The sequence below is a fragment of the Moschus berezovskii genome, chromosome 10 (genome assembly GCF_049115385.1).
Source record: "Moschus berezovskii isolate FMDL1 chromosome 10, NW_MosBer_1.0, whole genome shotgun sequence".
Taxonomy (NCBI): Eukaryota; Metazoa; Chordata; class Mammalia; order Artiodactyla; family Moschidae; genus Moschus; species Moschus berezovskii.
Window position 1 is genome coordinate 93312543 of NC_142469.1, and position 16277 is coordinate 93328819.

Sequence of the window (16277 nt, forward strand, 5' to 3'; positions counted from 1 at the left end):
GGGAAGCTCGTTTTAGTAACAGCCCTCATCCTTTGATCTCCACAGCCCACAAGTTACCAACTTCAGGTTTGAAAATCCTGACAATCTCGTTTATTTTGCACTCTGAAAGCGTAAGATCCTAGGATGAAAAGCTCTACCTTAAACACAAAAAAATAATAACGCTTATACACTAGGAGGATAAAAACTTGGTGTCTCCAGCTAAAGAGATGTTTTTTTATTCGTGTAGCTTTTCATTTCCTTTTCCATACCTGTTACAAGTACATGGCCCTTGGAACCTCTGTGTTCTAATAAAGCACAGGAACGTAGGTGTAGATGGAAGCTCGGGAGGCTCTGGTGACAGGAACAATGAGGTCCATGGTTCAGTGCTAGCCCTGGTCAGCCCTGGCCATTTCTTTATGTAGAAAGAAGTGATGACTTACGATGAGGGAGGGAGGGAAAGAAGAAGGAGCTGACAAAGCAGGGACATTTGACCTGAGCCTGAGCAAAGTGGGTGGACAAGAGCTTTTTCTGGTAGAAGAAAGAGCCAGTTCAAAAGGTCCCTAGCTGACAACAGATTCCTGCATCCTGGAGCAGAGAAAAGGCTGTTGTGCTGGTGGCAAGTGTGGCAGGAGACGGCCTGAGTCATGTAGGGTTAGAAACCATGGTACGGAATTGATTATTTTGTTCTTAGAGAAATAGATTTTAAGCAGAGGGCTAACATGGCCAGATTAATAAGGTTAAAAGATCCCTCTGGTTGCTGTGTGGTAGGGGAGAAAATTGACAATCAATGAAGAGAAGACTCGTCCCTCTCTGGTGGCCCAGAGGGGTTGGTGAGAAATGGTCTGACTTAAGTAACAGGGCTTGCAAATGGGTTGGTATGGATGGGAGAAGGGAAAGAGATGGATCAGAGCTGACAAAGGCTTTGAAGCCTGTCTTGGAAGGAATGTGTTGTGTAGCCCGATATAGAAGACAGGAGAAATAGCAATTTGGGGGACATAATAGAAGCAAATAAAGAGCTCTATTGGGACTTCCCTGGTGATTCAGTGGTTAAGAATCCACCTTGCAATGCAGGGACTTGGGTTTGAACCCTGATCAGAGAACTAAGATCTCACATGCAGGTATCTAAGCCCAAGCGCTACAACCACTGAGCCCCGTAACAAAAGATCCCACATGAGGCAAGGGAGTCTGCGAACCACAACTGAGACCTGACCCAGCCAAATAAACAAATGATTAATTAACTTAATTAATTAATAAAAAGAGTTTTGTTGGAAAGGTGAGATGTGAGATGCCCATAGAGATCCAGGCTGAGGTGCTAAAGAATCAGTGGATATACATGTCTGGAATCCAAGGTAGTAGTCAGGCATTGAAATCATTTCATTTCAGGAGTTCCTGGGCACTTTGGTTTTTACAGAGACTTTCCATATTTTAGAAGTGTTTAGCGGTTGGGCTCCCTTTGATTCCTGGGATGAACACCTGGAGAAGATGCTGGAACGTGTTGGGATTCCTCACATTCCTCCTGGGGAAAACACGTTTACATGATGAGCAGACAGGACCCTGTGTGGCCGTCCTGACCACTTATGGTGGAGTCCCTCTGAGTATGTTGCTAGACTTAGGCAACCATTTTTCTGTACTCTTTTCTGCACATCTTCTTTTCCTAAGTCATAAATATATATATATATAGATCAAATTCCTATTCAAGTATGTTCCCCGTGGAGTGCTGCACAGTAATTAAGATCCAGCAAATTAAGAATCCTGTTCACATTTCAAAGTTTCCTGAAAGTAACCCAGTCACAAGCATTCCTGGTGTTTGTGTGTGTGAGTGTCATATACATGAAAATTTGACCCGACTGTCCTTATACAAACAGCCAGTTAGATTACATTATACAAACAGCCAGTTAGATTACATTCATTGTACACATCACGTAGATAGTAAATCAGAAGACTAGGAAGAAACAGGGGTTGGATAATGCCTCAGAAAGGGAAAAAAAATGTTCTATAAGCCAAACAGCACTTATTTATTATGTTCAGTTAAGTTTCCCCACTTGAACTGTCCCTAGCTTAAACTCTGCTTCCCCTTTTTATTCTTACTTTTTAAGTTCCTTTTGCTGTCTCCTGAAAAAAGCACCTTTTATTGACCTTCTTCCCTAATCTACTGTCTTCTGTAAGTCTCCTGGCATTTTGAATATTTCCTACATTTTGCTCTGTTAGAAAGTCTGGTCATCTTCACTTTGCCGCTAAACTCACCACATCACCAGCTCCCCTACACAATTAAACATGGTGCCAGCTGGTAACACTGGTGGTGCCCAGGCTGTGCAAAAGCAGGAGACAGCAACACTCCAGGTGGGCTTTTCAGATGAGTAGATGCCAAGCACATTCTGGAAAAACCAGTCTCCCTTCCTATCTGCAGCTTAACAGCTGTGGGTCTGTGAGCAAGTTACTGGGTTTCTCCAGGCCTCTGTTCTCTTCTCGGTAAATGGGGATCATTCTAACTCACCTCTGATATTTGAATTAAGTGAATGAATACCTTTAAAACACTTAGGAGAGTACTTGCTACCCAGAAGGAATTCAGTAAGCTTTAGTTCCTATCAGAAACCCCGTGAGTCTTTATCCCTCAGGAAACAATAACCACACACTCTGAAAACACACACATACCACTAAGTGGCTATTCAGTTCAGTTCAGTTCAGTTCAGTCGCTCAGTCGTGTCCGACTCTCCGCGACCCCATGAATCGCAGCACGCCAGGCCTCCCTGTCCATCACCAACTCCCGGAGTACACTCAAACTCATGTCCACAGAGTCGGTGATGGCATCCAGCCATCTCATTCTCTGTCGTCCCCTTCTCCTCCCACCCCCAACCTTTCCCAGCATCAGAGTCTTTTCCAGTGAGTCAACTCGTCGCATGAGGTGGCCAAAGTATTGCAGTTTCAGCTTTAGCATCAGTCCCTCCAATGAACACCCAGGATTGATCTCCTTTAGAATGGACTGGTTGGATCTCCTTGCAGTATAAGGGACTCTCAAGAGTCTTCTCCAACACCACTATTAGCGAAGAACAAATCAAGCTTCCGAAGCAAGCTAGACTGAAAAGATGAAAGTAAATTGATAATCAAGACAAAGTAGAGAAACAATGCAGCGGTTCTCCAAGTGTGGTTTCTGGACCCGCAGCATCACTTGGGAGCTTGGTAGAAATGCAGATTCTCAGACCTACTGTGGTGCTAGTGGTAAAGAACCTGCCTGCTAATGCAGGAGACATAAGAGACATGGGTTTGATCCCTCGGTTGGGAAGATCGCCTGGAGGCTACCCACTCCAGTATTCTTGGCTGGAGAATCCCATGGACAGAGGAGCCTGGCAGGCTAGAGTCCATAGGGTCACAAAGAGTTGGACATGACTAAAGCGACTTAGATTCGCTCAGGCACTGAATCAGAACTCTGAGAGTGGGGTCAGGCAATCTGAGTGTTAGCAACCTCTGCAGGTAATTCTGATGCGTGTTGAAGCTGGAGAACCACTGGCCTAAAGTAAACCTACCAGATATTGGGTGGGGAATAATAGTCCATGTCTGTGTCTGTGGTTGGTAGAATGTTTGTAGCTGCTGAAGCTATTAACCAAGCCTGGTAGTATCAGCAAAATCTCACCAAATTGGAGATTAATTACCCATTTTCCTTTGGTACTGTTGTCTGAATAGAAATATAACTAAAATACTTATTTTCCACGACTTTGCACTCAATTCATTTGGGGTTGAAAACTATTAAGTCATCAACTTTTTCTTTTTTTTCTAGGAAATTCCACTTACTTGGATGACCATGGACCACCTCCTAGTAAGGTAAGATCTTTGCTTATGCTATAAATCCCCTTTTCCTTTTCTCAATACCTACAACCTCCAACAACCCCAACCACATCCCTCCTGGCCCAGAATTGTTCATAAGAAGATAGTAGGTATGGGCGTCAAGTTCATCTTTGATTAATAGTGAGGAGAAAAAGGAAGCATGCAAAGAATATAAAAATGGGTAAAAATAATGTTGGTATGCTAACATCTTTTCACCCATGTTTCTTACACTAGCAGGATAGAAATGAATCCCAGAATTGATGAGGCCAGGGTTCCAGATAAAGGTCCCTTGAGTGTCCCCTGAGGGAGCAGGAGGCAATGTTTATTTCATCAATAGCTGTAGCTGTCCCAGGCAGGTGAACTTCAGGGCTGAGTTCAGACTTCTGGCTGCTTCTCCTGTTTGCTGCCTCCTTTGCCTCTGTATCCTTACTGGCCAATGATGTGGTGTCCACAACCCAGCTCCCTCATGCCTTCAGGCCTTGGGCCAGACTCATGTCTGCCCCTTCTTCCTTGGCCTGCCTTACCTGGGCTACTCCACTCAGGGTTCAGTCCCCTGGAACCAGCCTTCTCTGCCAGTGTCCTTTCAAGGCTGGCCTGGCCTGGCTGGCACAACCACTTCTGCTCTTAGAAGCAATATTGGCATGATTTGTAAGGGTCAGAACTATCCAGTGAAGTGTAGTTCCCCAAAACTATCTACTTAACCTCAGTGAAAACCAAATATTAATCTACTGAACAAGGAGAAAAATATAGATGCTCTTTGACCACTTAAGGTGATGTCACCAAAGTGCAGTTGTAAATACATAGTGAGAAAATAATCAAGGACTCACCTTAGAGGCTGGAAATGTACCATAAAACTGTTTTTTTAAATTTATGGGTTCTGAAGAAGAACTCTACCATGTGTAAGACCACAAGCTTTGGAATAAGGTATTTCTGGGTTCATTTTTAGTTCTACTGCTATCAGCATATGACATTGAACAGATGACTTGACATGTCAAGCCTCAATTTTTTTGATGTGCAAAATGGGTTAAAAATATGACCCACAGTAAGGGCATCTAAAAGGATTGAACGAGTTGATATATGACAAGCCCTCAGCACCTAGCATGTGATAAGTGTTAAATAAACGGTAGCCAGTGTTAACTAGACTGGAATAGCATTAAGATTATTGATGAATGGTTCAGTGATATTTATCATAGTGGTGAATGGTTTATCACTTGGTCCACTGCATGTATACTGAATACCTGTGATGCTGCAGGCTCTAGGAATACAGATATGAAACAAAATAAGAACAATGACAAGGCAGTTCCTACCCTGGAGAAACAAAGGAATATAGAGGATTAAACACCATCTGAGGATAAGGAGTGCATCTAGCTCATCTCAGTACCCTCACATCCTTGTGTTTAGCTTCGATGCACAGAGAGGCACATCCTGACTATTCATTTTCACTGAACTGGACCATGGGATCCAGAGCTGGAATCTGAATTAGGTCTCCTGGCTCTCATCCCAGGTTCTTTCCACTCAGCCAGTATTCGCAAACTTTAGCTTGCATCAGGATTTCCTGGAGGCTTGTTAAAACACGGATTTCCAGACCCAGACCTCTAAGTGTCTGATACAGTAGGTCCAGGGTGGGATGTGAGAATTTGCATCTTTAACCAGCTCCTGAGCGCTGGTGAATACTGCACGTATGGGGACCACATTTGAGATCCACTGCTCTAAAACCATGAATATGAAGAAAATCGGTTCCCTGGACACTTTCTGTGTTGTTTTTACTGCCAATAGCCTAGAGAGAGTGGCATGGCTTCTGGCATAAAGGTTATTAATTAATAATGATGACTCACCATTGTAACCTTTCTTGTGGTGAAAACATTTTCTTTGGTCAATGACCTATCCCGGAGTGAAAATAAGTGGGAGTGGGGAAGGATGGTGTGGACAGCCTGCTAGGTTCCTTTACCCCTTAACTGTGTTTCTTTCCTAAGTTGGGCCAAGTGAACCATCCCCACCCCCAACTCCCTCTGCTCTACAGGGAAAGGGGCTAGGTGAATCAGCATGTGGGGTCTATTAGCTGTTAGTGGTATGTCAAGCCATTACTCTGGGTTCCAGGTCTGATAAACAGGATTTTACTTGGTCAGAAGACCCAGGCCCACTTCCCATAAACTTACCTTCTGGAGCTCAATCCTTGGTGACTCACCTGGAACTATTCCTTTAGCCTGTCTAGGGGCCTTGCTCTTGCCAAGTTGGCCATCTTGCCTACTTCTTTGCTAGTCTGGTGGTGCCTGGATTCTGTATTTGCTGGGCTCTCACCCCTTGATCCCATAGGGCTTTCCCTGGCTCTGCATTCTCCACTTCTACTAATCTTCACCCCTCTCTCTTCTGCCACTCCCAACTAAGACTTAACCATAATGCACAGGTCATATCAGACCATTTTAGGTCATTTTCAGAATAAATCCAGTTTTATAAATTCCATTCAAGTTTTAAAGTTGTGAGTATGATCTCTTTCAGCCAGCAGAGATTATAGGTAATACAGCAGAGATTATATAATACAGATTCTTTCACTATAACTGTATTTTCATTATCTAGGAGTGGAGTAGCCAAAACCCTCTTCACTTTCTAAGCAGTAGCCGAAATAATAAAAATGAGTAAAAATAATATTGATACATTAACATCTTTTCATCCATGCTTATTACCTCTGGCAGTGTGGAAATGAACCCCAGAAGTGATGAGGTCAGAGTTTCAGATAAGGGTCCCTTGAGTGTCCCCCGAGGTAGGCCTTGGTTATTTAAGTCTGCAGGCCACTGCTGTATTCAGGGACATGGTGGTATAAGGGAATAAGGACTCAAATACGTGTGGCCTCTGCAGTGAACCCCCAGTCTGGCAGTAGGAAGCGCAACTGAGTCCAGATCCACAGTTCTCATATTTGTTCAGCACTCAGAAATAACTTTTTGATGCCAAGACTAAAAGAGCTGTGATCTAGATAAAATAGGATTTTGAAACCCTGAAAATGGACTGAGGTTTACAGGCAAGTTCTCATTTTATTGCAAGTTCAGTTCCACAAGTTTCGCATTCCACAAGTAATTACCATTGAGGAATTGGGGTGTGTGCCACATGGCTCATCCAGGGCCCAGGGCTTCATTCTCTCCAGTTTTTTCATAAAAAAGAACCAAATGCCTCTGACTTTTACTTGTTTTTCAAATCCACTTTAACCTCCCAGTTTTTGATCTAAGTCATTATTCAATGGCAGACGTTAATGTTTTCTTTTGTCGACTGCTTTTTACGACTGCTTTGTGTGCACACAGAGTTCAGTGGTTGAAGGTTAGAGCCCTACTGAGACTGAACATGGAGGTTTCTGTTGAATGAACTAGAAAGATACTTTTGAGTACAAAAACAGGTGTGACACAACAGCGTAGTGTGATCCCACATCTTCAAACTTGTATGCACACGTCTGTGTGTACACAGAGAGAAGAATAAAGATGTTTAGTCTGGATGGTGAGATTTTTAGGAGGTTTTTTTAAACTCATTTCCTTATTTTTTGTATAAATTTGAGTTCACTGAAGTGATGCTTGCTCAGTCTAAATATTGGGTGGGGCTGGGGAAATGCCACCACCTCCAGCCCACCAACCCCACCAAAGGTGTTGTGAGCTGCTGACATTGGCAATGATAAATTCTGGGGGTAGCAAATAGGACACAGATATTATTTCACATATGTTGGGTTCCCAAATCGGATAGATAAGGAGAGCTGTCCTAAGCAACTCAAGAAAAATAAAATCTCTATCCATCACTGATGTCTATCATTTCTTATGTGCCAAGCACTCTGCTAAGCACTTTGCATGGAAGTTTAGTCTCTATAAAACTTACAGGCTTCCCTGGTGGCTCCATGGTAAAGAATTCACCTGCCAATGCAGGAGATACAGGTTTGATCCCTGGGTTGGGAAGATCCCATATGCTGTGGAGCAGCTAAGCCTATGTGCCACAACTACTGAGCCTGTGCTCTAGAGCCCGGAACCACAACTCCCGAGCCCACGTGCCACAACTACCACAGCCTGTGTGTCCTAGAGCCCATGCTCTGCAACAAGAGAAGCCATGGCAATGGGAAGCCCTCATACTGTACCTAGAGAGTAGTGCCTACTGGCCACAACTAGAATAAACCTTACAGCAAAGAGACTCAGCACAACCAAGAATAAATAAATAAATAAAATATTACAAATTAGAAAGAAATCTATAGAGGGGACTCCCCTGGTGGTTCGCTGGTTAAGACTTCACCTTCCAATGCGGGGGTTGCGGGTTCGTTCCCTGACTGGGAGCTAAGATTCCACTTGCCTTGTTGCCACAAAACTAAAGCATAAAACAGAACCAATATTGTAACAAATTCAAGAAAAGACTTAAATAGTCCACATTAGAAAAAAAATCTTTAAAAAGCTCTGAGGAAGAAGTAGTTATTTAATCCTTATTTTGCACATGAGGGAACTGGATCTTAGGGAGGCTGAAAAACTTGCCAGAGGGACGCACTAAGTATTGGACTTGTGACTTCAGCCCAGGACTGTATCTGTAGCTCCAGGGTTCACTTTTAACCATTCCAAGATGACTAATTTAATATAAAGACAGTAATTTTTTTTACTTTATTTCTGAATGTTTACCCTTTTATTATATATAAGTTCTCTGGCATTTTAACTAAAACAATAAACAAGCTTTAACTCTCAGTATACCAGAAAAATAAATAGTCATTACCATTTACTATTGGGTCCAATAGAACTTTAAAAAATATCAATCCAGTGAATATTTTTCTTCTTTTTCCTTCCAATCAGCTTTGTATACATAGCCACCATCAGCATTTGTTCATTTACATACTGTATATAGAGTAAATTTTGATACACAGACATTATAAAAGGTGAAAAAAGACTGTCCCATGTTCATTTAGTGAAATGGGATGGTCTAGGGTTTTTTTTAAGTCTTTTATTTTGTATTGGGGTATAGTTGATTAACAATGTTGTGGTAATTTCAGGTGAATAGCAAAGGGACTCAGCCATACATATACTTGTATCCATTCTCCCCCAAACTCCTCTCAGGATGGCCCAGGTTCTTATTGCAAAATATCGTTTGTGTATGTTAGTTGCTTAGTCATGTCTGACTCTTTGCAACCCCATGGGCTGTAGCCCACCAGGCTCTTCTGTCCATGGAATTCTCCAGGCAAGAATAGTAGAGTGGGTTGCCATTCCCTTCTCTGGGGGATCTTCCCGACCCAGGGGTTAAACCTGGGCCTCCTGCATTGCAGGCAGATTTGTTACCATCTGACCAGGAAAGCCCAAGTATTGTTTGATGAAGTCCTTACTCTTGATGACCAAGTGCATAGGAATGCCATATTTTCTTTCTGTCCTTAGAAATATGTTGTTCCCTCATAGACATTTTAGCTTGAAAGAATTAATGTAGGATATCATCATCTGAAGACTCATGGTCTGAGGTTTCACTTTCATGATCAATTGAATTTCATCAGCATCTTCAGGGTCTTGAGTGCTGAGCTCTGACTCTGAGCATCCTTTTCTGATTTTTCTAATACCTGGGATACCTCTCCAACCATCGATTTTCTTCTCTTTGTCATCAGAGGGGAGAGTGAAACGTTCCGAATTCTCCACTCGATTCAATGAATATTAAAAACAAACCACAAAGATGGTGTTTCCAGTCTTCTGCTAAACCTTTTGTAAAGATGATGCAACACTTTAGGCGGCACAATAAAATATGAAAAGTGATGCAGTAGTGACAAGTTATTTTCTTTAATGAATCATTCTAAGCCTGCACTCTTCAGTCCAGGAGCTCTTAGGTTCATATAGCTATTTAAATTAATTAAAATTCAAAAAAATAAACATTCATTTCTTCAGTTGCCTTAGCACATATCACATTCTTTGTAGCCACGTGCAGCTAGTGCTACTGTAGTGAACAACACAGAATAAAACATTTCAATCATCACTGAACAGCAGTGTAGTTCTAAGCTATTCCATCATCTTCCATTTCTTTCTATTACTTTAGTCTTTTTAAAGCATACTTGGGAATAATTAACACATAATTGGTCGGTAATTGTTTTAGGATGATGAACTAGCAAAATGTTTCAAGATAAAGGGAGAGAAATCATTTGAGACCCCATAATGGGTCTTAAATTTTTAAAAGAGGCTAGCAGATCCTATTATATGGTAATTACATTATATTCCATACTATATATTATTATTATCTAATTATAATTACATTATATGGAACTATTATATAATAATTGCAAGGTAGAGTGAGTTTTATTCTCTTTATTTTTTTAAGAAAAAGTATATTTTCTTTGGAACATCTCTAAGAAAGAATTAAAATCAAGAAATATTAATCCATACAAGTAGTTAGAACTGCTCAAAAAAAAAAAAAATCCCCAAACCTAAAACACTAAAACTGATTCCAGGGAATCCTGATGGTTTATTGAGACTTAAGATATATTACTGACACCTGCATTTGTATACAAAAGTATTCTGATATATAATGCATATATGGTATTTTGTATGTAAAGTAATATGCTAGCTAATTTAGTATTTGAGATTCTGTTTTTAAATGGCTTCATTAAAAAGGGTTTACAATTTGTTATGCTGTAAAATCTCCAAATGAATGAGAAGGGGTAGTATTAATCGAGGTGACATTTATATGCACTTAGCAGCATCTGGCAATGAACTATTGCTGAGTGAAGGTTAGTTCTTCTTACCTTCCCCACCAGAAGCTAATTTCCCTTTATGTGCTCAGTCACCTAGTCATGTCCAACTCTTTGTGACCCTATGGACTGTACCTCCAGGCTCCTCTGTCCATAGAATCTTCCAGGCAAGAGTACTGGAGTGGGTTGCCACTTCCTACTCTGGGGGAGCTTCCCGACCCAGGGATCAAACTCACATCTCTTGCGTCTCCTGCACTGGCAGGCAGATTCTTTACCACCTGGGAAGCCCTGATTTCCCCTTTGTTGTGGTTGTGCAGTTGTGCAGCCATGTCTGAGTCTGTGACCTCATGGGTTGCAGCACGCCAGGCTTCCCTGTCCTTCACTATCTTCTGAAGTTTGTGCAAACGCATGTCCATTGAGTCAGCGATGCCATCCAACCATCTCGTCCTCTGTCACCCCCTTTACCTCCTGCCTTTAATCTCTCCCAGCATCAGGGTTTCCCTTTAGTATCAATTTATTAATGAGTGACTACTTTGTGCTGGGAATCAGGAAGACATGATAAAAACTGAAGATAATCCCCTGCCATATTATATGTTGTTAATATAATCTAGTTGTGTCTTAATATTTCAAGGAACTGAAGACTATGAGAGCACATGGTTCTGTGGTGGATGTATTTGTTAGTCTAAACGATCCTGTGCAGACAACCATTCATTCATTCAGGCATGTACTGTGCACTAGATTTGTGTTGGACTCTGTGCTAGGTACTGAGGCCGTAAGGCACAGTCCCTGCCCTCAAGGAGTTTAGACTCTAGTGGGAAAGACAGGCTAGCCCACAGACCCAATCTAATACATTAAGTAGGTGGCTACCCACTCCAGTGTTCATGCCTGGAGAATCCCAGGGAAGGGGGAGCCTGGTGGGCTTCTGTCTATGGGGTCACACAGAGTCGGACACAACTGAAGTGACTTAGCAGCAGCAGCAGCAGCAGGTGGCTAGGTGCTATGATAAGGATGAATCCAGAAGGTTTTGCCTGACCTTCCCTCCAAGTGGGAGCCCTGAAAATGGAGTAGGGAGAACAAACCAAGTCAAAGAGTCTGGTACGGACAGGGTGAGGGGGAGTGGGCCTCGCTACTGGGATTTGAGGAGTGGTGTGTGGAAAACTGAGTTATGAACTGCTTTGAGGAGCTTGGCTTTAACAGGAAGGAGTGAAAAAATGACAACCAAGGAGATGGAGACCACATTGGCATAATTGTGTTGTAAAAAATGTTATCTAGGAGGAAAAGAGTGAAGAATGACAAATTCAGTTCTGAATGGTATTAGGAATTGACCTGTGTCCCTCAAAAGACATGGTGTAGTCCAAATCACAGGAATCTGGGAATTCAGTCTTCTTTGGAAATAGTCTCTTTGCAGATGTCATAACATTAAGATGAGGTCATACTGGGCCCTAAAAGCTGTGACAAACCTAGACAGTGTATTAAAAAGCTGAGACATCACTTTGCTGACAAAGGTCCATATAGTCAAAGCTATGGTTTTTCAAGTAGTCATGTATGGGTATGAGAGTTGGACTGTAAAGAAAGCTGAGAGTCAAAGAACTGATGTTTTTAAACTGTGGTGCTGGAGAGGACAGCAAGGGGATCAAACCAGTCAATCCTAAAGGAAATCAACCCTGAATATTAACTGATGCTGAAGCTGAAACTCCAGTTCTTTGGCCACCTGATGCGAAGAGCTGACTCATTGGAAAAGACCCTGATTTTGGGAATGATTGAGGGCAGGAGGAGAAGGGGGTGACAGAAGATGATATAGTTGGGGATGACATCATTGACTCAATGGCCATGAGTCTGAGCAAACTCCAGGAGATAGTGAAGGACAGGAAGCCTGGTGGGCTGCGGTCCATGGGGTTGCAAACAGTTGGACACGACTGAGCAAATGAACAACAAATCCATATGCCTGATGTCCTTATGATAAGAAGGAAATTTGGACACAGAGACAGAGACCAACAGGAAGAAGGCCATGTGATTTTGGAGGCAAAGATTGGAGTCAAGTAACACCAAGGGTTGCTGGCAACCACCAGAATCCAGAACAGAGACATGGAACACGTTCCCCTCTGAGCCCTCAAAAAGAAGTTAGCCCTACTGACACCTTGATTTCCAACTTCTGGCTTCCTGAACTGTGAGAGAATAAACTTCTTTTGCATTAAGCTACCCAATTTGTGATACTCTGTTATGGCAGTCCTAGAAGGTAATTCAAATGGACTGAGTTTTATACCTTCAATTACCAGGATAGCATTGTATTATATACCCTGTTAGGCATTATTTGATTTGAGTTAATAAGCATTGAAACTATCCTTAGAAATCTATCATTGGGATAATTTAAGTGCACTTTCCAATTTTTTTCAGCATTCACTTTCCCCCTAACTATCTGGCTTCATTTTTCTTGGTAATTTCTTTTTCTTTATAATTCTTCTGTCTTTTGCTATTTTATTATCCCCAATATTCTTCACAATTTCTTTCATTTGAAATTTGTATCTCTTGTTCAAATTGTGTTTTTTAATACTCAAAAATCATTTTATACTTTTTATACATTTTATATTTTTCTCTGAAAAGGACATCAGCAACAATCCAATTAGGAAGATAGACTGCATATTTGTTTTGGTTTGGTTTTTCCCTTTCAATATCTCCTTTAAAATTAGAGATATATTTGCTGAAAAAAGGTGTTTTCATGTTCCCTAGTTATGTTTTCCATTCCTTGCTTGGAGCCTATGAAGGAAAGCCCACATATTTAGTAATCATAGTAGGTGAGCAACTTCCGGAAGATACTTAGAATACAGTTACTTGCAGGTGTCTTGGCCAAGCATCCATCAACTTAGAGAGGGTTTCTGCATCCAAAACTCCCCTTTTCCCTGAGGGCAGGATTACTAACCTTGATGTTCATGTATGTTTGGTCACAGTCAATTTTTACTTGAAAGAGTAGAGCTAAGATACAAGAGGAAAAGTAATTTCTTGTTTCTTTCCTCTAAAACCTCAAACCTGTTATTTTAGGATGTAGGCATGGCCATCCACCTTGTTTTCCTCTGTCTGTGATGTCTGCAAGAAGCACACACCTCTCTGGCACAAAACTGGGCTGTGTGCTGGGCCTGCCTTGTATGCCTGCTTCTGTGTCCACAGTTCCTGAAGCTATAGCTCTTGAGAAGAGGCCCCCATTTCATCCTGCTGTAGTGTCAGATGTGATCAAAGACCCATATTATCTGGATTTCAATCAGGAAAAAAAAAATGGCATTCTCCCAGAAGCTTATATCTTTTTATTATTATCTAAGGCAGTTGGACTGTGAAGAAAATTGATCGCCGAAGAATTGATACTTTTGAACTGTGGTGCTGGAGAAGACTCTTGAGAATCCCTTGGACTGCAAGGAGATCCAACCAGTCCATTCTAAAGGAGATCAATCCTGGGTGTTCATTGGAAGGACTGATGCTAAAGCTGAAACTCCAATACTTTGGCCACCTCATGCGACGAGTTGACTCACTGGAAAAGACTCTGATGCTGGGAAAGGTTGGGGGCGGGAGGAGAAGGGGACAACAGAGAATGAGATGGCTGGATGGCATCACCGACTCTGTGGACATGAGTTTGAGTGAACTCCGGGAGTTGGTGATGGACAGGGAGGCCTGGCATGCTGTGATTCATGGGGTCGCGGAGAGTCAGACACGACTGAGCGACTGAACTGAACTGAAGGCAAGAACAATGAAGTATCTAGAGAGTCATTCTTATGAAATATTCCAAACAAACACAAAAAATTAGAAAGACAAATACATCCATGCCCAATATACCCAAGGTACCCACCCTGTGTATTCAAAACACATTACTATTTCAACTTGCCAGTCCTCATTCTGACTTTCATATTCACTCTTGGTGGGTAGGAGGAGGAACATGGATTTTGCCACTGGACCTCGGTTCAAATTCTGGCTGTGTAACTAGTTACCCTACAGGAAGTACTGCACTTCTTTAAACTTCAGTTTTCTATTTCTAAAAGAAAATAGTTGTACTATGTCCACCTCTTTGAACTGTGAGGCTTAAATGTGGCAAATGGAAAGCACTCAGCATGATGCCAGACACAGGAAAGCTGCCAGTACTGCGTCCTCAGTACTATCGGTCTTTCCTTTATACAGCCTTTCACAAATTCTGGTTGCTCACTTTGCTGTAAGGTAGAGTAAGCCTCGCTCCCAACCCCCAACTCTGTTTTCTTTGGATTTTTGAAAGCAGTTAATTAAATGTCAGGTGACATACCAGATGCCATCTCCTAACTTGAAAAAATTTCCGGTCCTGTTGTTATCCCTTCTTTTATTCCCTGGGCTAGTTCAGCACTCCAAGCAAAGCCTTCCACCATCCCCTGGCCATTTAACTTTTCCTAAAGCCCTTATCGTTCTCTGTGTTCACACCTGACTTTACCCAATGTCCTTTTAATAAACGACAAAAGCGAAGCTGCTTTTCATTTTATGGAAGAACCAATTGCACTGGGTAATGGATTTGTGTTTAATGATTCATGATAAATATATTAGGTTTAGAGAAAGAGAGAACTAGCAGGACAGGATGAGGCAGGGAGTTAGAAATCAGTTTCACTCTGATGAGCATGACCTTGAAGGTGTCCCTTCCACCCTCTCTTTTCGTTGATCACTGCAAACGATAGGAAAATTAATGACTTGAATATTTTTGAATAAGTCTGGGTGTCTGAGCTCAGTGTGTGCTATAAAGAACTTTATGCTTTGGTATTTGGTTTGAGATGAGTAATCAATAGCTTAGAAGGTTAAAAAAAAATCAGCCTTACATAATCTTATCCTGAAGTCACCTGTATTCTGGCTTCACTCTTCCTTTGGGCTCATCCCAGCTCTCAACCATCAGCATAGAAGTTTTGGCACAGCTAGTGGCCTCTTGGGATTTCAGCCTTCCACAGAGATCTGTATACAAGTTCAGAGACAGTACTTCTAAGTTTATCAATTTTATGAGCATGTAGTTTATTCTGTCTTTCCCAAGAAGAACATAATGAATCCATTTCTTCTTCAACAAATATTTAGCACTAATAAATACATCTTCCACTTTTTTTTTAGTTCAAATTTTTTTTGTAAAGCCATGGCTTAAAAAATATGTGATTTATGTAATTGTTCTTTTAGCATCTGCCCCATCCCACTCTCCAAGGTCCAAGGGCTAGTTATCACTGATAAGATGTTCTCCAAACTTTATCCAAAGCAGCACCAGTTATGATCATAGACTTCACATGCTGTTGGGTTTGGGCTGCCTTTAACAAAAATGAAGGGCGTTACATGAAGCATGAAATTTTAAAACTGCATTGTTGTTGGAAAGCATATTTAATCTAGAAATTGCTTTAGTAAATTAGGAAAACCCATGCCACCTTTCTTTGACTGGGTTAACAACTGGCCTCGGGGTTTTCAAAGTTGTAGTAACTTAATCATTTTAACAGTTCCCAATATAGTTACCTAATTCTTTCTGCTTGTTTTATTTCCTCCTTGACCATCTGATCAGTTTTTTTTGTTGTTGTTGTTGTTTTAAAAATTATACATGCTCCTATTCTGTTGTGATTTGGGAAGTACAGAAAATTATAGGGTAGCAGGAAAACTTAATCACCCATAGGGCCACCACTCAGAGGCAAACTGTAATGAAGGTTTTTCACAGTTTTTTCCAGGCTTTAGATTATATTAAGAATATTAAAGTCTTACGTACCTCTCTTTGCCAGTCCTTGTGACTTTATGTACATACCTAATGAAGAGTTTGAAGCACCAAATACCTCGTTAGCTTATTGTGAAAAAGTAAACC

The 16277-nt window shown here is 41.5% G+C and overlaps 1 protein-coding gene across 1 annotated transcript in view; it reads left to right on the plus strand.

Annotated features, from left to right (window-relative positions):
- The window catches only part of UST (uronyl 2-sulfotransferase), a 316076-nt gene that overhangs the window by 132995 nt on the left and 166804 nt on the right, over positions 1-16277 (plus strand). The window contains exon 2 of the mRNA XM_055433861.2: positions 3752-3795. Within this exon, the coding sequence (XP_055289836.2) occupies positions 3752-3795 (44 nt within the window). The remainder of the gene's footprint in view (positions 1-3751; positions 3796-16277) is intronic.